At 37.2% G+C, this 24,688-nt stretch overlaps 1 protein-coding gene across 2 annotated transcripts in view; it reads right to left on the bottom strand.

Annotated features, from left to right (window-relative positions):
- Positions 1 to 24,688, bottom strand: part of MYO1D (myosin ID) — a 393,551-nt gene that overhangs the window by 159,151 nt on the left and 209,712 nt on the right. For both annotated transcript variants that reach the window (XM_027861852.1, XM_027861853.1), the window contains exons 17-18: positions 6,516 to 6,739; positions 108 to 252 (exon numbers count right to left, since the gene is read on the bottom strand). In XM_027861852.1, coding sequence (XP_027717653.1) covers positions 108 to 252; positions 6,516 to 6,739 — 369 coding nt within the window. The remainder of the gene's footprint in view (positions 1 to 107; positions 253 to 6,515; positions 6,740 to 24,688) is intronic.

Below are 24,688 nucleotides of genomic sequence, written 5' to 3' on the forward strand. Positions count from 1 at the left end.
TGTGTGTGTGTGTGTGTGTGTGTGTGTGTGTGTGTGTGTGTGTGTGTATGCACATAAGCCAGCGCATGCAGAAAAGGGCAGATTTCCATTTCCATCACTATACTCACTGCTGCCAGGTAATTTCCCTCCCAGGCTCTCTGGAGGCCAAGATCAGCTCTGTGACCTTTCAGCATCTCCATGGCAGCAACCTTTGCCCTGACCTGGGGCAAGTCTGCAGGGGGGATGCTCCGGATAAGCTGGGCTGCTCTCCATCTACAAGAAAATCAGAAAAGATGGAATACATAGCAAAATGACATTCTTGTGACCTTTGGCAAGATCTCTCCATTCCTAGAATAATTAAATTTCACTTTACACAGGGTGAGTCAAAGATACCTGTCCTCCTCCTATCCTGAAAAGGGAATGCTAGAGGCCCCCTTGAAACTTATGGTAACTTTGACAAAACACAAGCAGCTGGAGTCAGTAAGTATTTACCAACTGTTTATTAGGTTCAAGATATTGTCTTCCTTTCTCATAAATAAAAATACATACGTCTTAATGAGAAAAGGGCAGAAGGAGAATCAAATGGAGAGTCACGAGATTGGGAGAGGGAAGGATCTCATGTAACTAGTGAGATTGGGGAAAATTTCATAGTGACAGAGCTAGTTCTCCAAAGCAGAGAAGGAATTCAGGAAGCAAAGATAGAAAGGGGCACTCTTTGCAGAGGTGGGGGAAGGATGCACAAGTGCACAGAAGTAGCAAGGACCATTCTAGGATGGGGAGTGCCTCATAGTCCAGTGTGGCTAGGTGATAGAATACATGAGGAGAGAGAGTGTGAAATGAGGCCATGAAAGTATGTTGGAGTCATATCACGATTATCAGAGAAAGGAGTCTGTATTAAGTCTGTGGGCAGTGGGGAAACGCAGAAGGTTTTGGACCGAGGGTGATGTGATCAGGCATGCATTAGGAAAATTATTTTGGCAGTGAGCATCGTGAAGGATCGAGTGAAGAAGGAAGAGGCTTGGGGCAGGGAGGGCAATGAGGAAGTCGATAGAATAGTCTGTGTGAGAGGTAAGAGGGGTGATTCAGGAGGGGAGCAATCAGGATAGAAAGCCAGGAAAGGGTATAAGTGCCAAATGACAGCTACAAATTAACAGCTGTGGGAATTAAAACGAACAAGGGGATTACATGGACAAATGTTTATGTGAAAATGATGTTGCTTAAGGCTTGAGTGTCTGGGGTAGAACAAACACCTGGTCAGTAGTATAGGGCCTCTGACAGTATTTATAATGGAAGGATAGATTGAGAAGGGACCTTAAAGGACATCGAATACAACTCTCAATTTGTAGTCAAGGAAACTGAGGCTTGGGGCTGTCGAGGGTTACATGTCTAGCAAGTGTCAATGACAGGACATGACCTCTCTGGAGTCTAAGTCTATCCACTGAATCCCCAGGCCATCTGCCTTGCTCAGTGCACAGAAACTTTGGATATACTTTCGGAATATCATTTTGTTAGTCAAGAGAAAATAGAGCTGATGAGTAGAAGCTCTCTCACACACACACACACACACCCTTTTAAATGCCATCTCTTTTTCAAGTTTCCACAGGTCCAATCTTCTTCACATTTGCAGTCCCCATTTGGGGCATAGCCTCAAGCCCCATTATAGTTACTCTGGACGCTATCTCTTGGATAAGGATTTGATGTGAACAAGGTGATCCTGTGGCTGGGTTTGGACAGCTTAGGGAAGTGTAGGGTGGTCAAATGGCCACTCACACTTTGAGAAAGGTTTCTGAACTCAGTGACATATGACAGTTGACCTGGAAAACTAGCACCAAGAGTTATTTTTCTCACAGGTTTTTCTCACACGTCTCCAGAAGAAACCATAGCCAATGCTTATTTCTGTTCCTGTGCCTTCATCAGGCATGGTTTTGGTTGGTGCTCTATAGGTAGACAGTTTACATTCAATGACTTCTTTTTCAGGATGATGACAGCTGTTTTCATTGCCTCCAGAGCATCCTGTGGCTCCATAACACAATGGATGCATTCCAGAAGGAGCTTTAATACTTAGCTATCCCACTGTCAGCAGGACACGTTCGGGAGCTTTCTTCTTTGGTGATTATTAGAGGTGGAGCTAAGCCATGTCTTGGTTCTCCTCTTGCCAAGAGCACTCATCTGACACACCTATAACATCAGTGATAGATAGCACTGGAAGCAGAAGACTCTGCCATGCCATTTATTTGGATCACAGTTGCCAGAACACCAGAAAGGAAGAATTTGAAAGGTGACTTTTGCATTGGAAGAGATTGGGAGTAAAAGAGTCGAAAATCCCCTTCTGCTTAACCAATGCTCTATATTAGGATCTAGACTTCTGGTGATCTACAATTAGATTCAAAAACATTCTACAGGGAAAAGAGATTAAGGGAGCCAATAGGTAACTGTCATGTTCTCAAAGGAATAGATTGGAAATCCCTGACAGACCAAGAATCAATCTTTGGTTTTTTGAGGTTAGCTTATTGTACTTTGCATCTCCTATAATATAGCACTAGTTCCTTTATTTCCTAAAAATCTAAGATGTGCTTTGGTGTTTATGGTTAATACCCATTTCCTTGAGGAATAATATTCTATACTCATGCTCCCAATTAAATTAATTTGACTTCATGACAGAAATGATGGACTAATATGCGAAATAAGAATAAGAGATGCATTTTTAGATTGTCCTATGTGGGAATGTTTTGCTTGATTGTGCTTATGTGATACAGAGAACTCCCCCTCCCTTCTTCCCTCCCTCTTTTGTTTCCATCCCAGTGGTTAAAGAGAAGTGAAAGGAGAAAAATGAATGCTTGATCATTGTAAAAAAAAAAGAAAAAGCTAAAAATGAAACATATGAACAACATATAGCATTTTTCCTCAAAACAATTCTAAGAGATAGGTAGTACAGGTGTTATTATGCTCATTTTTAACCAATGGGGAAACTTAAGTCATAAATATTAAGTGACTTGCCTAAGGTGATAACTAACTAGTGTTGGAGCCTGCCTTCAAGCATGTCTCTTTCCACAATGTTACAACATCAGCATCTAAAGAATTATTATACTGGACATGAATTAGAATTAAGACATGTTGATGCCTGCAGGGGGTTGCTCAGTCCTAATGTCGTTATAATGGAAACAGTTTAAATCAGTTTTCTGTTTTAAACAATCTTGTTTCAATGTTGTAGTTTACCTTGTCCTTTTCTGTTTAATGCTGGTGGTCCCTTTAACATGTAACTGAGGCATTTTGTATTTCACATTTCCAAATATTTCAAATTTTTGTGTTTCAAATTTTATATTTCAAAATTCAGAACCATTAGAGAAATAAGTAATTACTATATATAAATAAAATTCAGCCTAAGCAGCCGCTTCCATGAGACAAAAATGAAGAGGAGAAAACCAAAAGAATAAAATGGAAAGATTTTGAGCTGAGGCAGAACAGTCCAGGGACCGTCATGCTGTCGGTGGCACCGCACCAATACTTAGCTCTCTGCTTTCTCTTTCTTCTGTTTCCACATGTTTAATTCAATTTTTTCCAATTCAACAAACATTTTCAAACATCTATTCTGTGTAAAGCATTGTGACAGAAAGAGCTCAGGGAGCAGAGAGGCTAAAAGGCAAGCTATGGCCCTCCCCATGATGAGCTCAAACACATTAAGCCAGAGAATAGACTGCCCATGGCTAAAACCAAGATAAGCTATCCCAGGGCACTCTCAGTTAAATGTGAAGGCTGAGGGCAAACCTCCGGAAAGGACTTTTGATCTGAGGCTAAAATTCACAGTAATTTGATAAAGTTAAAGATTAGGGAGAAAGGTACCAAATTGTACTTATGAATATATCTCTTAAAGACTTGCGCTAGAAAGAATTCTTTTTTTTTTTCATTCAAGTGATTTCAATTTATCTATTTTAGTCAAGAGTTTGAAGTCTGCTAATAAACCAAGGTACAAGAAAGCATATTAACCTTGTCTTACCCAGACACGAATGGAATCTGATGGACATGGCAAGCCACTGCCACCTGGTGGCAGGATACCTAAATTCCAGGTATAGTTATTTTGAGAGGTAAGTAGATCCCCTTCCATTAAATTATCAAATATATTCATTAAGTGCCTACTATATGTAATATATGGCATACTATATTTTATAGATGATACATAATATTTATATGTAATTTATATATACATATGTATATGTAAATACATGGACATGTGTATATTTGTGTATGTACACATGCTGTATATGTGTGTATATGTACACACACACACAGCACCAGGAGCTGCAGGAGATGCCAAGATAAAGAGGAGAGTGTTCCTGCCAAGAAGGAGATTACCTGAATCTGGTAAACTTCCGTGAAGTGACAATCAGTCAACCATGCTTTATTAGGTATTGACACTATGCTAGGTGCTGGGGATGCGAAGACAAAAATCAATCAATCCTTGAGAAATGTGTATACACATATTAATAGATACAAAATATAGATGAAGTAGACCAGAGGTCATTTCAAGCAGGGACAAGCAGCTGGGGGATCAGGATGGGCCTCAGGAATGACGCAATGACTGCAGGAAGCTTGGGATTCCAAGGAGTGGAGGCAGAAAGGAGTGCATTCCCAGACCCGGAGAAACAATGTGTTCTCTCTTAGGAGACAAAGTACCAAGTGCGAGAAACAGCAAGAAAGGCCATTTGGTTGGATGATAGAGTGTGTGAAAGGAAGTAATGAATAATAAATATGAAAAGGTAGACTGAGGCCTATTGTGAAGAGCTCTAAATTACAAAAAGAGGAGTTGATATTTCATCCTAGACTGAAGTTTCCTGAGCAGGGGAGTGACTTGGATCAACCTGTGCTTTAGAAATTTCACTCTGGCAGTTCTGCCAAGGATGTGTTGGAGGCGGGATAAACTGCAGTCATGAATGCCATTAGGAATGCCATTATTTCAGTAGTCAAGGCAGGAGGTGATGAGGGTCCAAACTAGAATGTGGCTGTGTGAGTAACTAGTAGGTGACAGATGCAAGAAATACTATGGAAGCAGAATAGACAAGACTTGCCAATGGTTTGATGAGTGAGAGTGAGAAACAGAGGGTGACTCTTGGGTTGTAGACAGAGGGTATTTGAAAAGATGGAGGTGTCCTCAATGGAAACAGGAAAGTTTGAAATGAGGACCTGTTATTATCTTTTTTTGGGGGGGGGGGAATGGAGGGAAGATTTATTATTCATTCAATTAATTAAATTAATAATTTATTATTATCCTGTTTTAGATGCATATTGAGCTTGAAATGCCCATAGTTAGAAGGTAGGAAATGGATCCAGCAGAGGAGGCTGAGAGAAGTATCAAGAAAGAACAGTGTCACAAAAACCCAGAAAGGAAAAAGTGCCCAGGAAAAAGAATGGCCAATAGTGTAAGATGCTGCTCAGAGCTCAAGAAGTACAAAGGCTAAGGGAAAAAAAAACCCAACCCAATAACATTTGACTTAGCAATTAGGGGATCATTGGTAACTCTGCAGAGAAAAGTTTCAACTCTGTGACAAAGTCAGAAGCCAGACCATGAGGGGCTTAGAAGTCAGTGAGAGGAGAGCAAGGATAAAGGAGTGTAGCTCTTTTCTAGGAGTTTGGGTATGAAAGGGAGGAGAGATAAAGGACAACAGCTTGAGGGGATGGTGAGATTAAAGGGTGTTTTTTTTTTAAAGGATGGATAAGACCTGGGGATGTTTTTAGGCTTCAGGAAAATGTCCAATAGATAGAGAACAAAGATTTGAGAGAGGAAAGCTTTAAATGTGGGCTTTATCTGCTAGAAGAGATGAGAGGGAATGGGATCAAGGGTAAAGGTCTTGGTAAAAGAAGGGGCATCTTTTCATCTAAGTTTGGAGTAAAAGAAGAGAGAATAGGGGAATGATGCCAAGGGTTTTTGAGATTTGGAGAATGGGAGAAGAGATAGCTATGAATGGTATCTATTTTTTTCAGTAAAGTATAAAGTGAGGTCCTCCGCTAGGGGAAGGAGGAGGTAGGATAATATGGTATAGGAGGTTCAAGGAGAGAAGAGAAGGTTTGGAGCAGCCCTAGTGGGGAATGTGATGTAGAGTCATTTAGGGAGGAGTAAAAAGACTTGTTTGCTATAGGGAATGCCCAGTTAAGATTAGGTAACAAATCTGTAGTAGACCTAGTTAGCATGACTGCATGCTTTCCTTTGGCTTCATTCAGCAGTACTGAGTGGAAATGGAAGAGGTGATCTTCCATCCAGAAGTAGATCTTGAAGGTAATGAAGGTTTAGGGTTTGGCAAGGCAGGAACACTGAGAGGACAAGAAGGGAAGACTCTCAAATGAACAGAAGACTACGTAAAGAGGAAATGGTTAGTTCAAGAAAACATTTCACACCAACACCAATTGTATCATTCATCTTTTGCAAAATATACTTTGTGTCATCACCACTTTTGCATGTTATAGGACACAAAGCAGAGATAACCCTTTTGCTTTGAAAAATAAGAACTAGGTTGATGTAATAAACTGCACCAATATGTTCTTACCTCTGATAAATCGCCTTGAGGGCCTCTTCAAAACGAAGCAGAACTTTAGGAGGAGTTGGCCACTTCACATGCTTCCCGTAGTCCTTCATGTTCTTAACACCCTGCAAGCGTCTGTTGACCTCCTGGATGTACGCCTTGACTTTGTAACGCCGATGATACCTGACAATGGTCAGGGCAGCCTTTGTTCTCTTGTATTTTATTCGGGCTATGGTGCCCCTCCACACCTTTATATGTAATAGAAAGAGAAGTGAAAAAGATGAAAATTGTTCATTTGAGAGTGGCTAGCTTTGAAGTTAAACAGGCATATTCAAATCATAACAGAATACTACATGGTTGTTATTTGGCATAGAGCTTTTGTGGAGGAGTAAAAGGGAGAGATTAGCTTTGGGAAATGGAAATGTAAGAAGTTCAATCAACTCTCAATTAGTCATATAAACCATGGTGGGGGGAGAGGGGGAAGACTAGTACCAACAAGCCAAAATTCATTTATATTTATCTTTGGAATATCTCCTGACATTTGAATGAGCACATCAGATTTCCTAAGATTTCATAATATATACTTCCAAAAGAATAATGAGATTATGCTGTGGACTGACGAAGAACTTGAAAGCAGTCATGCTTTTCCAATATGCTCTCTAATTCAGCTAATCAATCAATCAATCTGCAAACATTAAGTGCCACTGTGTGCCAGATATTGTGCTAGTTAATGGATATATAAAGATGAAAATGAAATATTCCCTGACCTCAAGGAGCTTACATTCTATTGATGAAGGCAATATGAATATACAAGTATACAAGTAAGTATATACCAAAAAATACCAAATAAATGCAAGGTTTTTCTTTTTCTTTTTTTTCTTTTTGCAGGGGAGGAAGCTCTAGTTACTGGAGGGTAAAGGCTTCATGTAGGAGGTGACACTTCCATATTTCTCACTTCATGGTGAGGACAGACAACATTAAACCTCAGACTATTGCAAATTACTAACTTAAGTTTGACTGCTACCCAGTTCATAGCTCTGGGCAGGATAGGAAAGTTAGAACTGAATGCTTTACTTTATTTATTTATTTTTAAATAATTAATTTAATTTTCGTTTTCAACATTCACTTCCATAAGATTTTGAGTTTTAAATTTTCTCCCCCTCCTTCTTCTCCCCCGTCCCCAAGACAGTGTGCAATCTGATATAGGCTCTACTTACACATCCATAAGTAAATGCTTTACTTTAAAAGGAAAGGATTTTGAAGCTTTTTTTTGGGGTGGGGGGGTGAGGCCATTGGGGTTAAGTGACTTGCCCAGAGTCACACAGCTAGTGAGTGTTATGTGTCTGAGGCTGAATTTGAACTCAGGTCCTCCTGACTTCAGGGCCAGTGCGCTATCCACTGCACCACCTAGCTGCCCCTGAACCTTCTCACATAAGTGACAATGCAAGCAGGAATAAAGAGAGATGCTATTGATAACTATCAAATGGAGATACCATTTTTGCACTTTTGATATTTAAAAATTGTTTTTTGATTATTAACTTGGCAAATATCAACAAAAGTGATTTTTTCTTATATAAATGGCAGAAAAAGATGACCTTATATGACATTGGGCATCAATTATGTGTGTACAAATGTATATAAAAGTATAAAATAAATATAATATGGCACTGTCAGTACTGACTGTCCTGCTTGTCTGAGTCTTCTTCTGAAGTGCCTCATTTACTCTTCAGATATTGAAAATATTTCATTGACATTCTTTTCTTTTTTCTTCTTTGTTTGGAAGCACTAGTATAACCACTTTCCTTATCCTAATGAAACTTCCCCTAACACCTTCCAAAAGCCTTTCATTTTAACAAATAAGTATAGTCAAGGAAAATGAACCTATGTACTGGTCATGAATGAGGATATATATCTCATTCTTCACCTTTAGTCCGTCACCTTTTTGATAAGAGGCAGGAAGTATGATTAATCTGCTTCTTTCATTCATTCTATGTTAATTCATACAAGTCCACCAAGGTTTCTCTGAATCCATCTTTTTAAATTTATTATAGCACAAAAATGTTTCATTTTGTTCAAAATTTGACCGTTTCCCTTCTAATACCAAAAACTATTTAGCAATTCTCCAACTAAAGAGCATTTCCTTAGTTTCCAGTTCTTTGCTACAAAAAAAGTACTGCTATAAATATTTTTGTACATCTATATCCTTTCCTTCTTTCCTTGATCTCTGTATATCTATTGTATGTAACACACACACACACACATACACACAGAGTATATATACCAGTGGTGTCACTGAACCAAAGTATATTCATAGTTTAGTGACTTTTTGATAAAATTTCAAATTGCTTTCAAGAATGAATGGACCATTTCATAGAGCTAACAATACATGAGTGTTCTTATAGTCACATGGTTTCTCCAATAAATAATTTTCCTTCTCTGTTATCTTTGACAGTCTGATGTGTATGAAGTGGAACCTCAGAGTTTCTTTTTTTTCCCAGAGTTTCTTAAAACTTGTATTTCTATTATTAAGGATTTGAAGCATTTTCTCATATAATTGTTGATAACTTGGATTTTTTTCCTCTAGAATTGCCTGATCATATCCTTTGATCATTTATTTGATGGGGAATGGCTCTTATATTTACACACATGTATAAATTCATTATATATCTTGGGCATCAGACATTTATCATAGTAATTTGCTGCAAAATTTTCTAGTTAACCGTTTACCTTCCAATTCTAACTGTGTTGATTTAGTTGTGCAAAAGCTTTCCAATTTTATATAATCAAAACTGTCAATTTTATCTCCTCTGATTCCTAGGTTAGTTAAAAACATTCCTTCTATTAATAGAGAAGAAAAACATCTCTTTCCCTTCTCTAATTTGTATATATACTGTAACTTTTTGGTCATGTATCCATTTGGAGTTTATTGTTTTGGGAGATATGGTATCAACTGCTGGTTGAAATTCAATTTCTGCTAGACTGTTTACTAGTATTTCCAGCAGTTTTTGTTGAATAGTATATTCTCAGTAGTCAGGGTACATGGCTTTATCAAATACTATATTATTATGTTTTATTGCTTCTGCATATTACATATCAAAACAGTTTCAATGATCAACTTTTCTATTTTTTTAACTAATATCAAATAGTTTTGATGATTATTCCATTGTAGTAGTTTGACATCATTTACTGCTAGGTCCCCTTCTCACTTTTTCCACCATTTTCTTTGAGATGCTTTACCTTTTGTTCCTCCAGATGAATTTTTAAATTAATTTTTCTGGTTCTATAACCAATTTGTAGTTTGATTGTTATGGTACCAAATGTATAAATTATTTTAATTTTTTCTATATTGGTATAATATAACTATGAGCAATTGTTTAATTCTGTCTATTTCTGTAAAAAGTGTTTTATAGTTACATTCTTATAATTCCTGCATGTGTTTTGGTAGGTGGATTTTCAGATATTTTAAGTTTTCTGTTGTAATTCTGAATTAAATTTCCTTTTTTATCTTTAATTATTGGGTTTTGTTGGTAATGTTGAGAAAATTTGTGTAAGTTTATTTTATGTCCTGCTACTTTATTAAATTATCATTTTAATTGTTTTTTGATTGAATCTAGAGATCTACTGTTAGTCAAAGGCGATAATTTGCTTCCTTTTTACCCATTCTTATTCTCTCAACTTCTTTTTTTTTTTTTTTGGTCTTACTGCTGTAGCTAGGATTTTTAGTACTATGTTAAATAATAGTGTTGACATTGGACATCTATAATTTATTTATTATCTTATTAGAAGGTCTCTGGTGTTTTCCCTTTAAATGTTTCCCAGCTCTTGGTTTAGATAGACACTTTATTATTTTAAGGAATGGTACAGTTTAAAATGCCATTTAATTTTTTTTTACATAAATAAATATTGTTATTTTGTCAAAAACTTTTTGGGTTCATTTATTTTTATTGTTTTTGTTATTATTATGTCACATTATTTTGATAGATTTGCTAATATTGAATCTACCATCCTGCATTTCTTGAATAAATGCAACCTGATCATAGAGTATAAATAAATGTAATTATAGCCTCTTTGCTAATATTTTATTTAACATTTTTGTATTGATATTCATTAGTTATACTTCGCTATCATTTTCTTTCTCTGTTTCATCTTTCCTTGATTTTGTTAACAGAAACACATTTTGTCACAGAAAAAGTTTAGTAGGATGCCATATTTATTTTTGCATACAATATATATAATGTTAGAATTAATTGGGTTTTTTTTGTATGAGAGAATTAATGTTAAATTCATCTGGTCTTGGGATTTCTCCTTTGGGAGTTTCTTTATGGTAGCTTAAAATTATTTTTCTGTGTTTAGTCTATTTAAAATCTCTATTGGGTGGTTAATCTGAGTATTTTATACTTTTGTAAACACTCATTCATTCTGTTTGTTAGCAGTTTTGTTGGGAGATAATTTGAGCAGATTAGTTCCTAATAGTTTCCCTTACTTTCCCTTCATTTGTTGTAATTCTTTTTCATTCTTATAGGCACTTATGTGGTACATTGGAAAGAGCACTGGAGCTGGAGTCTGGAAGATCTGAATTCAAATTTAGTCTCAGACACTCACTAGATATATGACCCTGGGCAAGTTACTTAAACTCTGTCTCAATTTTCCAATATGTAAAATGGGGATAAAAGTAGCATCTAACCCCCAGCATGGTTGTTAGGATAAAATGAGATATTTGTGAAGCACTTTGCAAACCTAAAAGTGCTATATAAATGCTAAGGATGTTCTGTTTTTTGATAGTGGCATTTTAAAATATCAAATTAGTTAAAGGTTTATATATTTTATTTTTTTAAACAGGTCTTAGCCTTATTAGTTCAAGGTTTTTTTGCTTTCAATTTAGTTTACCTCTTTGGGATTTTAAAAATTGTTACTTTCCTAGTTTTTCTTTTTAGTTGCATGCCCAGTTAATTGACATGTTCTTTCTTTCATTGATGAAATTAAGAGATATAAATTTCCCTCTAAGAATTGCTTCAGCTAAATCTTAAAAGTTTTGGTATATTGTCCCTGTGATGTTACTTTTTAAAAATGAAAATATCCATTATTTGTGTTATTTATTCTTTGACCTACATATTCTTTAAGATTAAATAATTTAATATCCCTTAAGTCTAAATCCTTTCTTCAGATGCCCTTCACTGATTATAGTTTTTGTGTTCTGGTCTCTAAAGAATGTGTTTAATATGTCCTTTCCCCTGCCTTTGATTATGAGGTTTTTATACCATAGCATCTAGTCATTTTTTGTAAGGGTCACATGCTCTATTGAATAACATGTATATTCCTTTTTTTCCCCCATTGACTAATTACTAGAGAAGTATCTTATCTAGCTCTTTGAAAATCCTACTCGGGTACACTCATTTCTTTCTTGCTTATTTTTGTTACATTTGTCTAGGTCTGAAAGGGGCACACAGAGGTTCCTACTTATTAGAGTTTTTCTGTTTCTATCTATAATTTGATCAACTTTTCCTTTTTGTATTTAGATGCTATGACATTTGGTGTGTGTGTGTGTGTGTGTGTGTGTGTGTGTGTGTGTGTGTGTGATAAGTACTGGTATTTCATTACTTATAGTACATTTAAGCATAATGTAGTTTTACCTTTTATCTCTTTTAATTGTCTTTTATTTTTACCTTGTCTAGAAACAGCATTTTAAAATGACAGAAATCAAGTGTTACTTTTGGATAACTGAGAGTTGACTGTATTCTGGATTCCACTATTTCTGTGCTCTTTGTAATAGCTTTCTTGATAAATTCACTTTCTAGTCTCCTTTCCTCATTATATGAGTAATTCCCAAGTCACAGTGACCCTTGAGAAAGCAATACTAGATTCATTACCATCCTCCAATTGCGACCTTGCTCTTCTGCCTTTCATCTTCAAGTTCTTATAAAAGGTTATCTGTAGCCATAGTGTGATTGTTCTTTCAGTTGATTTGTTTCTGAATCATCAACAAATTATTTCTTAAACTCATCGCTCTGCAGAGCATGCTACTAATCACACTGACGTCCTCTTTGCTTCCATATTCAATGAGTTCTTTATCATCTTGATTTTCCTTACTTGACAACTATTAACACCATAAACCATTTCTCATTAATCAGTATTCTCCCTGACCTCAACATCCAAAATACAGTCTCCACTCGCTCTGCTTTGTAAATGTGTGGTCACTTCTACTAAAGGTCATCCATCAAAACCACGCATTAGCAATGTGGTTCACCCAGGACTTTGCCTCTTATTCTTAACAGTAGGATCTTACAATATTATCTGTTACAGATTCAGTTACTATCTTAATGCAGATGTTGCATGAAACTATTTATAGATCACTGAACTTTTCCTTTCAACTGCTGGGGAGATATAAGACATTTCTACTTAGATATCACATTGCTAATGTCAACTAAACATGGGTAAGGCCAGAGTTACTTATCTTCTATTGTCAGGCCGTCTCTTGGGCCAGTATTTCTATTTTTTTCCAATCCCTCAAGGAAAAATGTTGAGATTATCTTCATAATTTTTTAAAAAAAGAATTTATCTCGAACTGAGTAGTTTGGACTCATTTCTCACCTCCACCTCTAAGATTTCCTGGTTTCCTTCAAAGTTCATCTCTAGTGCCACATCCCATATGAGACTGAGCCCTCATCTGTTACTGCCAGCACCCCAAATTATCTCGTATGTACTCTGTATTTTATATATTATTAAATCAGTCAGTCAACAAGTATTTATTAAGCACCTACCTTATGCCAAGCATTGTGCTAGGTGCTAGGGATACAAAGAAAGGCTAAAAAACAAATCCCTGATTTTAAGAAACTCATTGATTGTTTCTTGATAGAGTATAAGTTTCTTAAGGGAAGATGCTTTTTCATTTTTGTCTTTGTACGCTCAGTATATAGTAAGCACTTAAAAAATTGTTTGGCAGCTAGGTAGAAAAGTAGGTAGAGTGCTGGCCTTGTAGTCAGGAAGACTTGAGTTCAAATCTAGCTTCAGACATTTACTAGCTCTGTGATGCTGGGCAAGTCACTTAACCTTTCTTTGCCTCAATTTCCTCAACTGTAAAATGGGGATAATAATAACACATCTCATGGGGTTGTTGTGAAGATAAAATGAGATATTTGTAAAACACTTAGCATAGTGCCTAGTATATATTAGGCACTATATAAATGCTTATTCTTTTTTCTTATCCTTCCCTGCTTCTATATTCTCTTCCTCCTTTCAGGTCAACTTGTTCAATTTCCTCTTTAGTCAACATTTTACTCTTGCTGCAAACTTTTTCCCAAATGTGTGCCATGATATGACTATTATATCTTCTCTATGCCTCCAATCTACTTCACTGCAAAGCTAAGTTGTTTTTTGTTTTTTGTTTTTTGTTGTTTTGAATGCTAGTTGCCAGGGAGTCATCACATGAGCCAGTTATATGAGGGAGTGTCCAAAGGGTCAAGGGAAAGCAGAATATATGCGGAAAACATGCCATTTTTAGTGATGAAGGCCTGCCATCAAAAGGAAGGTACGTCAAAATAACAGTATTTCATGTGGCCTTCGCAAGCCATCCAGCCATCTCTAGGCAACAGTTGTTCCCATTTCCCATCTAGCCCAATATGCTGTGCAGATGGCTTGTCACGCCTCCACGCCAGCATAAAGGTCTTTCCTTCATTGTTCTTTGAAAACCAAAGGGATGAAATTATAGGGTGGAAGTTCACAGTGAGTCAGTTACCTAACCAAAATGCAAAATGCATTTTAAGTTCCAAAGTTATTTTTTGTTGCTGTTTGTTTTTTTAGGGAGGGAGGAAAGTAAGAAGATGGGAAAAAAATTAAGTTCCATAGAGTAAAAAACTATATAGGAGAACATTTTAATTGAAACTCTTTAATTGATTTAAAAGTTTTAGCTATTAGCTATTACTAAACTTGATTACCAGTTGTGGGGAAAAAATTAGTTTCCTGAAAATACTAATTTCTTTCATTTTGTGTATAAAATATAAATAGGGGCCAATCACCAATACTATTCAAGGGGCAGTCTTTTTTTGATTATTCATTTTTCACATTTGGCCCTCTGGTAGCTTGTGTAGATAATAGCCCACTTGTAAGAAGGGTGAAAGCAATATAAAAAAAAAACAACAAAAAAACCCCCAAAACACTCAGATCCCCGAGAAAACAGTGCTAGAAACAACAAATGATATCTACAACCTTAGTGAATAGCACTTCAAAAAATATGTAGATATCAGAAACTAGTCAGAATCATGTAATCTGCTTATCAAAGCATCCGACTATATCTAAAGACTGATAGAGATTTGTGCATTTCATATGTAAGATCAGGGAAGTAAACAGCAAAGGGGAAAATCTGTAGAAACACATGAGGAATGATATGTGGAAGATAGCCTCTCCTTCTTTGATCAAAGTAGACTGATTTATTTTTCCAAGTGGGTTTATTAGTCAGGCATATTTATGTAATCCTCACCACTGGGGAAGAATGTGGCTGGTGGACTCAGGAGTACTGAGTTGCAGTAGGGCTAAAGCCAAAATTTGGGGTCTACACAGGATCCAGCACCAATATGGTGAGCCTTTGGGAGGGGGGGACACCATGAGGTTGCCTAAGGAGTGGTGAACAGGCTTATGCTGGAAATGGAGCAGGTCAAAGCTCCCACGCAGAGCAGCGATGGGGAAAGGCAATGAATAGCCTTGAACTTCTAGTGTAGGTGAGACATGGAATTGTTGAGTTGTTTCAGTCACATTTGACTCTTTGTGACCCCATCTGGGGTTTTCTTGGCAGAGACATTGGAGTGGTTTGCCACTGCCTTCTCCAGCTTATTTTACAGATGAGGAAACTGAGGTAGACAGGGTTAAGTGACTTGCCCAGCATCACACAGCTAGCATGTATCTGGGACTGGATTTGAACTCAGGAAGGAGTCTTCCTGATTCCTGCTCTCTACTGCCCCAAGATGGGAGGGAACAATCAAAGCAGTTCTGAGGTTTGGGCAGGTGTATTTTAACTTGACTATAATCATAGATCTTGAGCTGGAAGAGATGTCAGAAGCCATCAAATCTAACACTCTCGTTTAACAAATGAGGAAACTGAGGGAGAGGCCAAAAGACTGAGCCAAACTCACAGAGGGAGTTAAGTGCCAGAGGCAGGATTTGAACCCAGATCCTCTGACTCCAGAACCACTTTTCAGTTGGCTGGATTTAACTTCACAGCTGAGAGAGGACAGCTTTAAATTTTAGCAGCAAATCTTTCAACCCTGAAGCCTCTTTTGATACTTCATCTTAATAATCTTCACCTCCTAAAAAAAGAAAATGACTTGGATGGCTGCCTCAACAATGGTAATATAATAGCTGAGCTCGCTATGGGACTTAGGGTTCACAGAGTGCTTGACATACTTGGCACATTGGAGCCTCCCAGCAATCCACTGGAGGCAACTGTCAGGACTATTGTTCTTCCTAGTTTAATAGATGAAGGAACTGGGGGTCGGGAAGACCCAGAGTCCTGCCCTTAGGTCTTCTGACTCTAAACCCAGCACAGCTGTCTTCCTACATCAGCCAGTCACACTGAGCAAAACCACCTCAAGTAGCCTGTCAGGAAAATACATGAACATTCTCCCAGAATTGAGTAGATTTGCCCAGATTGCAGCATTTTATTGGCCTTTGGGACAATAGGTTAAATGTTTCTATAGAAATATTAAATTCTACACTAGTACTTTAAACACAGATATATAAATACATATACATATACATATATGTACATAATCCTGTGTGTATATGTAAAACATACTTCATAACTCCAAGGAAGTAATAAGATTAATGGCAGCAGCCTGAAAGTAGGAACAAAGGCACAAAAAAAACCACAAACAAACCCCAAAACCACGGCTTGATTTAAGAAATAAACATATCTATTCCAAGAAAAATATGCTGGGTTTTGCTCATTTATTTTTCATTTTGTAGTCTGAGATAATAGACACATGACACAGTCCATGGATATACCAGGGTAAGAACCCGTGATCTCAAGGAAACATTTCCTTTACTGTATATATATTATGACATGAAATTTTAAAATAAATTATAAAATGAAAATGTTAAATTATGACATGAAATTTTAAAAGAAATTATATTTAAAATGAATTATAAAATGAAATTTTATGATAAATACGCATTTTATATATTTATTCATGCACATATTTATTATAAATTATAAAATGAAATAGTTTGCTATGCATATAATGAACATTTAGCAAAACACTAAAACCCTGGGGGAAGGTGGGGAGCAACCATGACCAAAGCAGATTTGCTTTAGGATAATGGGTAGCAAGCTCCACATGACTAAAATAATTTCATTCGTTAGATTACAGTTTAGTTGTATGCCACTCTTTTGTTGTTCTCATAGATATAAAACAATACATGTTGTACTTTCTTACATATGTGATCAAGGTAATAAAGGAAAACCCATAGGTTCTCCTAAGGCAAATCTGCTTTGATTATAGTTATATTTTTTTGGCCCCATTGTTTAAAATGTTTATAACATTATGGATTAGAAGTTGCAGTGACCTTAAAGGTCATCCAGTCCACCCTTTCATCTTACAGATGAGGAAATTGAGGCCCACAGAGGCTAAGCAGCATGCTCTAAGTCATACAAATATTACACGGAAAAAGCAGGATTGAAGCCCAGGTTCTTGGACTTCAAATCCAGACTGTTTTCTAACTTACCACACCACAATACATGAGATAAACCATCTTCTGTGCCACCAATGGGGCACCAGCACAAAGGCCTGGTGGTTAGAAAGAGTTTCTGACTGGACCAGGGAATTCAGGTAAGTAAAAAAAAAACAAAAACAAAAACAAACTACTTTTAATACACTATTCCTCAACACTTTGTCCCGCCATTTTGGGATGTGAGCTTGGGCTTACCATCCCATTAGGTAACTTGATCAATCTCATGTGTGTTACCCATACAAGATAATACACATGAGATAATGGCTAAAAATAGGCCAGTGTTATAACATATTATTTATCATTTTAGTAAAGATAGGTGCAGTAGGTTGACTATATCTCATGAAGGGAGGGGGCTGGAATTCTCCAGAGAATTTTCTCTCCCCAGGTGGATGATGAGAATATTTTAGGAAATCACATTAAAAAAAATTAAAGTGCTACCAGGGCAAAATTTGAGGACATGGATTATCTGAACCTCAGTCATGGGAATTAGCAGGAAAAACATAGTCTTTATCACAGCTGACCCTGTGATTCAGTCCAATTTTGTGAAGAACATTACATGAAGGCAAAAAAAAAAAAAAGGCAAAAAAAAAAAAGAAAAGGCCCAAGCAGGGGAAAATCCTGGCACAAAGCTCAGATAACATCAATAGCACAGTTTCAATGGGACACCTGAGATTGACTCAAAGGCCCTATTTTTAGACTGCTCTAAATATCCACCCAGGTTTGATAGTTCAGGATCTGTAAATAGGCAAACTTTATAAGCCTCAGAGAAAAGGCAGTATTTTTGTCTCTTCTCCTTCTTGGATGGAACCTTCACATCACTGCCCACCTCTCTGAAACTTTAGGTGATAGGACCATTCACATGGTCCTAAATTCATTAAATTCACACATTAAAATTTAAATTTTAAATAATAATAAATTTATTAAATTAATAAACACATTAAATTCAGATTTAATCCTCATCATTATTATTATTTTTGGTGTAACTTTCAAACAACCAACCCCAAATATTTATTGAACACTACAAGTACTGTATTCAGGGCTACAAGGAATGTAAGTTGTCAAAAGACATGATCTGGGCCCAAAGGTGTTTATAGTTATATGAAAAGTTACACATATGAAAAAGAAGCAGTACATGTATATAATAAGAAGTATACAATTAAGTTAAGAAGAGAGACAAATTCTTTCATACTATGGCAGCCAAGGAAGGTTTCTAGAGGAGATGGAATCTGAGCCAGGTGTTAAAAGGATTGGTATTGTTTGAATATGTAGAAAAGGAGTGGGGTGTGAAGGCATCCCAGAGGCAAGAATACAGACAAATTTAGGGCCAATAAATTGACAACTTGGAATAAAACAGAGGGTTCATGTTGGCAACTACCAAGAGACTATAGTGGGAAAGTAGGTTGGTGTCAGATGGAGGTGAGCCTCAAATGCTAGGCTATGAGTGTGGATTTGAAAGTTTAGATAAAGAAATTCAAGTTATTAACAGCCATATGAAAGTATTCTCCAAATCATTAATAGAGAATTGCAAATGCCACTTTGAGGTCCTTATCTCACACCCATCAGATTGACAAAGTTGAAAAAAGGAAAATAACATGTTGGAGGCACTGTGGAAGGCAGGCACATTAACACACACTTGGCGAAGCTATGGACCGGGATGTTCATTTTGGAAACTGTCCAAAAAGTTACTAAATTTTGCATATCCTTTGACCCAGAAATACTACTACTTGGCCTGTACTCCAAAGAAATCAAAAAAATAGGAAAAAGACCAATATGTACAAAAATATTTTAGCAGCAATTTTTTTTTTGATGGTGACTAAGAACTAGAAACCAAGGAGGTATCATTAATTGGCGAATGGCTGAACAAACCATGGTATATGAATGTGATGGAATACTACTCTGTCACAAAAAACGATGAAAGGGATGTTTTCAGAGAAACCTGGGAGGCCTTCTAAAAACTGATGTTGAGTGAGGTGAGCAGAGCTAGGAGAACAATTTATACAATGACTACAACATTGCAAAGATAAATAGCTTTGGAAGACTTAATAACTTTGATCAATGATCAGCTATGACCCTTGAGGACCAATGATGAAACATGTTGCCCACCTCCTGACAAGAGAGATGATGGACTCAGGGTGCAGAATGGGACAAAAATTTGTGGAAACAGCCAATGTGAAAATTTTACTCGATTGATTTTTTTTTTAAAGAGGGTTTTGTTTTGTTTCTTCTAAATGGAGAGTAGGTGAGAGACAGAGAAAATAAATGCTTGATCATTGACATTTTTTTTAAACAAAAAGAAATTTTAGGAAATATAAAGTCTTTGAAGCCATGGGTTGGGGCAGAGGAATGAAGCAGAGAAGGTAGCATTTGGGGATGATTTACCGGGTGGCACTATTCTGGATGAACCAAAGGAGAGACAGCATGAAGGTGAAGAGATCAATTGGGGGAATCATCATAGTCCACCCTACCGAGGAGCTCCAATGCCCAACCCACTGCACTACTTCCTTAGAGAAGCTGTCTAATTAATGCCTCAGTTAAATGCACGAGGCTGTAACATTGGGAAGGCATAGGTGACGCTACTGCTGGCTTTGGATAGGAAATACAGCGGGGGTTCCTCAGGCAATATTGGAGTGATTTGTGTTAGTTTTAACTATGGTAGGGCAGTACAGGCTGGCTGCAAATGAGGAATATAGTTTTTTCCTTCATGTTTTTATGATGTTAAAATGGGTTCAGCTAGTAGTTTGAGAATATTTATTTTCTTTTCTCCTTTTTGGGGGGAGAATAGGGAAACATGTATCTTTTGGCACTTGATAGACTGATCACAATCTCCAGTTGCTAACCTGCATGGGATGCTTTCAGGGAAACCTGTTCTAGGAATTAGGAAAATGAAAAAGGAACAAGAAGGTATGAGGGGCCCAACAAGATCCAGGAATTTGAGACCTGGGTTTGCCGTAATATCAATTGTTGGCCAAATGTGTGTGATGGACCTCACTGGCAATCTGGTGAAGTCTATTTATCCTGCATATAGTTTGTTTTGTATATATTTGTTTGCACGTTCTCAGGATATCATTTCTAACTTCCTAAAACAAAATACGTGTTTACAAAGGAAACTCAAGAGTGGTGAGAATAAAGAAGTAATTTCTCCCCCTCACGATTCATGAACCCCCTGAAATGATTCAGTGGACTTCAGATTGAGAACCTCTGCCCTAGAAATATAAATTTCATTTCTCTCACACCTTGATTATTGCAATAGCCTGCTGGGGGAAGGGGTCTGCCTGCCTCAAGTCTCTCCCCACTCCAACCCATCCTCCATTCAGGCACTACAGTGATTTTCCTAAAATGCAGGGCGGATCATATCATTTTCCTGCTCAGTAAATTTCAGGGGCTCCCTACTGCCGCCAGGAGCAAATGCACAATGCTTTGTTTGGTCAAAGCCCTTCATGACCTAGCCTTCTCCTACCTTTCCAAGCTGCTTCTTATAACCTTATTCCCTGACCCATACTCTTCAATCCAGTGACACTGGCCTCCTGACTGTTCCACAAACAAGACACTCCATCTCTTGGCTCTGGGCATTTTCTCTGGTTATATCCTATGCCTAGAATGCTCTCCCTCCTTTGTTCTGACTACTGACCAGGCTGGCTTCCTTTAAGTCCCAACTAAAATCCTATTTTCTACAGGAAGCCTTCCCCAACTTATCTCAATTCTAGTGCCTTCGCTCTGTTAATTATTTTCTATTTATTCTGCATACAGTTTGTTTTGTACATTTGTTTGCATGTTGTCTTCCCTTGATAGATTGTAAGCTCTTTGAGGGCAGGGACTGTCTTTTGCCTCTTTTTTGCATCTCCAGGGCTTAGCGCTGTGCCTGGAAGGTAAGAGGCACTTAGCAAATGTTGACTGATTGAGTATGTTGACCAGGTGATGGAAATAGCTTTAGCATTCTAATTATATGAAGGCCAAGAGCCAAGGCTAGCTAAAAGAGACAAATTGGGGATTCCTAAGCCTCCAAAGGATGGATTTTAGGTATAAGGATGGTGGTTATAGGGCTCAGGAACCACATATCAGTCTTTAAAAATAAGCTCTGTCTAGCCAATACTACAATAAACTTTATTTTGCCTATAGATTACCAAAAAATCTCAATCTTTGATGCCTGGAAGTTATTCACTGTAACATTCTGGTTAAGCCAAAGGCAGAAGCATATTTGGTTCACATGGTTTCCTCTACTGACTTTTGAAGCTAGGTGGTCAGAAAGGAGGGCTGTGTGCTTACAGTATTAAATATATATATATATATATTTTTTTAAATCAATGTTTGGGTCAGTTTGATGAAAGAAAAAAGCTAATATCTATTTTTATGCAAGTACAATAAAATCCGATTAATTTTTAATCGACTCCCTCCTCCCCTCCCTGAGCAGGGTTGAAATTTGCCTTTGCATGATACAGAAAAGTGCTAGCTGAACAAATTTACTGTCTGTTCAGGACAGCAGGGAGACATTAACATATGTGAAAGAATCAACTTTTCAAGCACTCGTTCTCAGACAAGGTACCAGTTGCCAAAGATTTTCATCCATTCTAGTATAAAATGACCTCTCCTTGGCAAATCAGTGTTAATTATTAGCTTGCCTTAATGTATTTATCTTGAAGTAATGCTAACTTTATTTCTTTAAAGATATTTACTGTTTTGGAATAATTTTTCCCATTCCCAGGGAGGCCTTACTATAACAATTACATTTTTATCCAGAGCTTCTTGTTCATGGATTTATTCAGCAAATACTTACTGAATGCTTATTATGTACAATGCACTGTGCTAGTTTCTATGGGGGATTCTTTAGTTCTTTGATGTGGGAACACTCAACTGGTACAGATTGTAACACCTTGCACCGTGTGGCTCTCCTCCATGTACTCCTCAAAATCTTTGGAGGTGGGGAGGCTGTTGCACCCCAAGAATTGAGAAGTCTTTACCTCTCCTGACATTGCAGTGGGTACCAAGAGAGCACAACGAATGTCTTTTACTCATCCCTCGTTTTTGCTCTATGTCTAGACTATATCCTTTCTTAGTCATTTTCTCACTTATGCTGCTTTTCCTGCCAATTATTTGTTGGCAATGTGTTTTTTTTTAAATAATTTTTTATTGAAGTGTTTATTAATGTCCTTTTAAAATATCACCTAGTTTCCCCAGTACTCCTTTTCCTTTCCAATTCTGCTCCCCTTCCCAGAGAGCCATCTCATATAACAAATTATTGGCAATATATTGAAGTCTACTCATTTCCACCATGCACTTCTCTATCACCCTTTGGGTGACTAGTAAGTTAAATTCTTCAGAGACTTAGGTATTCCATGACTTACAGATGTTAATCAATCAATAAACATTTATTAAGCACTCTCTATGTGGCAGGCACTGTGCTAAGTGCTGGGGAGACAAAAAAAATGGCAAAAGACAGGAGCTTACAATCAAATGAGAGAGAAAACACACAAATATATACAAAGCAAGCTACATACAGAATAAATGGGAAACAATAAAAGAGAGAAAAGTATTGGAATTAAGAGTGTTGGGGAAGGCTTCCTGTAAAAGGTGGGCTTTTAGTTGGGATTTAAAGGAAGCCAGGGAAGTCACTAGTTGGAGCAGAGGAGGGAGAGCGTTCTAGCTATGAAGGACAGCCAGAAAAAATGTCCAGAGTCAAAAGATGGAGTGTCTTATTTGTGGAACAGCCAAGAGGAACCACTGGATGACAAGAAGTAAGAGGTAAGAAGCCTGGAAAGCTAGGAGGAGGTTAGGCTATGAAGGGCTTTGAATGTCAAACATGGCATTTTTTGTATTTGATCCTAGAGGTGATGGGGAATCATTAGAGTTTCTTGAGTAGGGGAGTAACAGTTTGGACCGGTGCTTTAGGAAAATCACTTTGCACATGTACAAAAATATTTATAGCAGTTCTTTCTGTGGTGGCAAAGAACTGGAAATTGAGAGGATGCCCATCAATTGGGGAATGTCTGAACAAGTTGTGGTATATGAATGTAAAGGAATACTATTGTGCTATAAGAAATGATGAACAAGCTGACTTCAGAAAAACTGGAAAGACTTGTATGGACTGATGCTGAGTGAAGTGAGCAGAACCAGGAGAACATTGTACACAGTAACAGCCACGTTGTGCCATGACTAAAGTTGATAGACCTAGCTCTTCTTAGCAATGCAAGGATCTAAGACATTTCCAAAAGTTTCATGATGAAAAATACTATCCACATCCAGAGAAAGAACTATGGAGTTTGAATGCAGATTGAAGCACACTATTTGCTCTTTTTTTTCCTTTTGTTTTGTTTCTTCTTTTTTGTGGTTCCTCCTGTTGGTTCTAATTTTTCCTTACAATATGACTAGTGTGAAAATATGTTTAATAGGAATATATATGTAGAGTCTATATCAGATTGCACTATCTTGGGGGGGAGAAGTTTAAAACTCAAAAGTGTATAGATGTGATTGTTGAAAATTAAAAATAAATTAAAGAAAGAAAAAATAAAAAATCATTTTGGTGGCTGAATGGATGATGGACATATAGATAGCATCATTGGAAGGATGTTAAAAAATTAGCAAGAAGGGTCTTTGTTTCACAGGGGAGCTGTGGGTCATTTAAAACAGAGTTAAACATCCGACTACGGGGCATGGACCTCAAGGATGTCAAAGATAGAAAATAAGGTCCTATAGCCACCACAATTTTCACAGCAGCACTTTTTGTAGTAAAAAAAAAAAAAAATGGACCCGAACTGCCCAAGAAGTGGTGAATGGCTGAACAAACTTCTGTATGTAAATGTAATGGGATGTTATTACACTATAACAATCAGCCAAAATGAGGAATTCAGAGAGTTCATGTAGAGCGAAATAAGAACAATATCCACAATCACTACAACAACATAAACAAAAACAACAAAAGGAAGTGAAACTGATTCATTGTAATTGCCAATCTTGGGTTCTATGAGAACATAGGATGAACACAATTCCTCTTGTCTGTAGAGAGGTAGGAGATGGTGGGCACAGAATGCTGCACGCACAGACATTGTTGCTTTGGTGATTAGTGTTGCTTAGCCATTCTTTTGTTACAAGGCAGTAGTTAATGGTGCTGGGGTATATTGAGAAATGACTGGTATAAAAATAAAAAGCATCAATAACACTTAAAATGCAGGGCTATGAAAGACTTGAAAAAAATATTAACTCCCATTTACATAGTACTTTTGCAAAGCACTTTCCTCACTGCAAACCAGTATCAGGCACTACAGGCATTATTTATCATGATCTTCACTTTACAGATGAGGAAACTGACAAAAGCTTAGATAATTTGTGTAGTCCCATAACCAGGAAGTGTCAGAGCTGGAATGTGAGTCCAGATCTCGCCTGATTTCCAAGTACAATGCTCTTTCTCTTATACTACCCTTTCTCCTACTGAGGAAATAAGGAGATGGCTTCTGCTGTGAAATTTCTTCCTTTTTTAGGGGGGAACT

This window comes from Vombatus ursinus, unplaced genomic scaffold (genome assembly GCF_900497805.2).
Source record: "Vombatus ursinus unplaced genomic scaffold, bare-nosed wombat genome assembly UNPS02014768.1, whole genome shotgun sequence".
Classification (NCBI taxonomy): Eukaryota; Metazoa; Chordata; class Mammalia; order Diprotodontia; family Vombatidae; genus Vombatus; species Vombatus ursinus.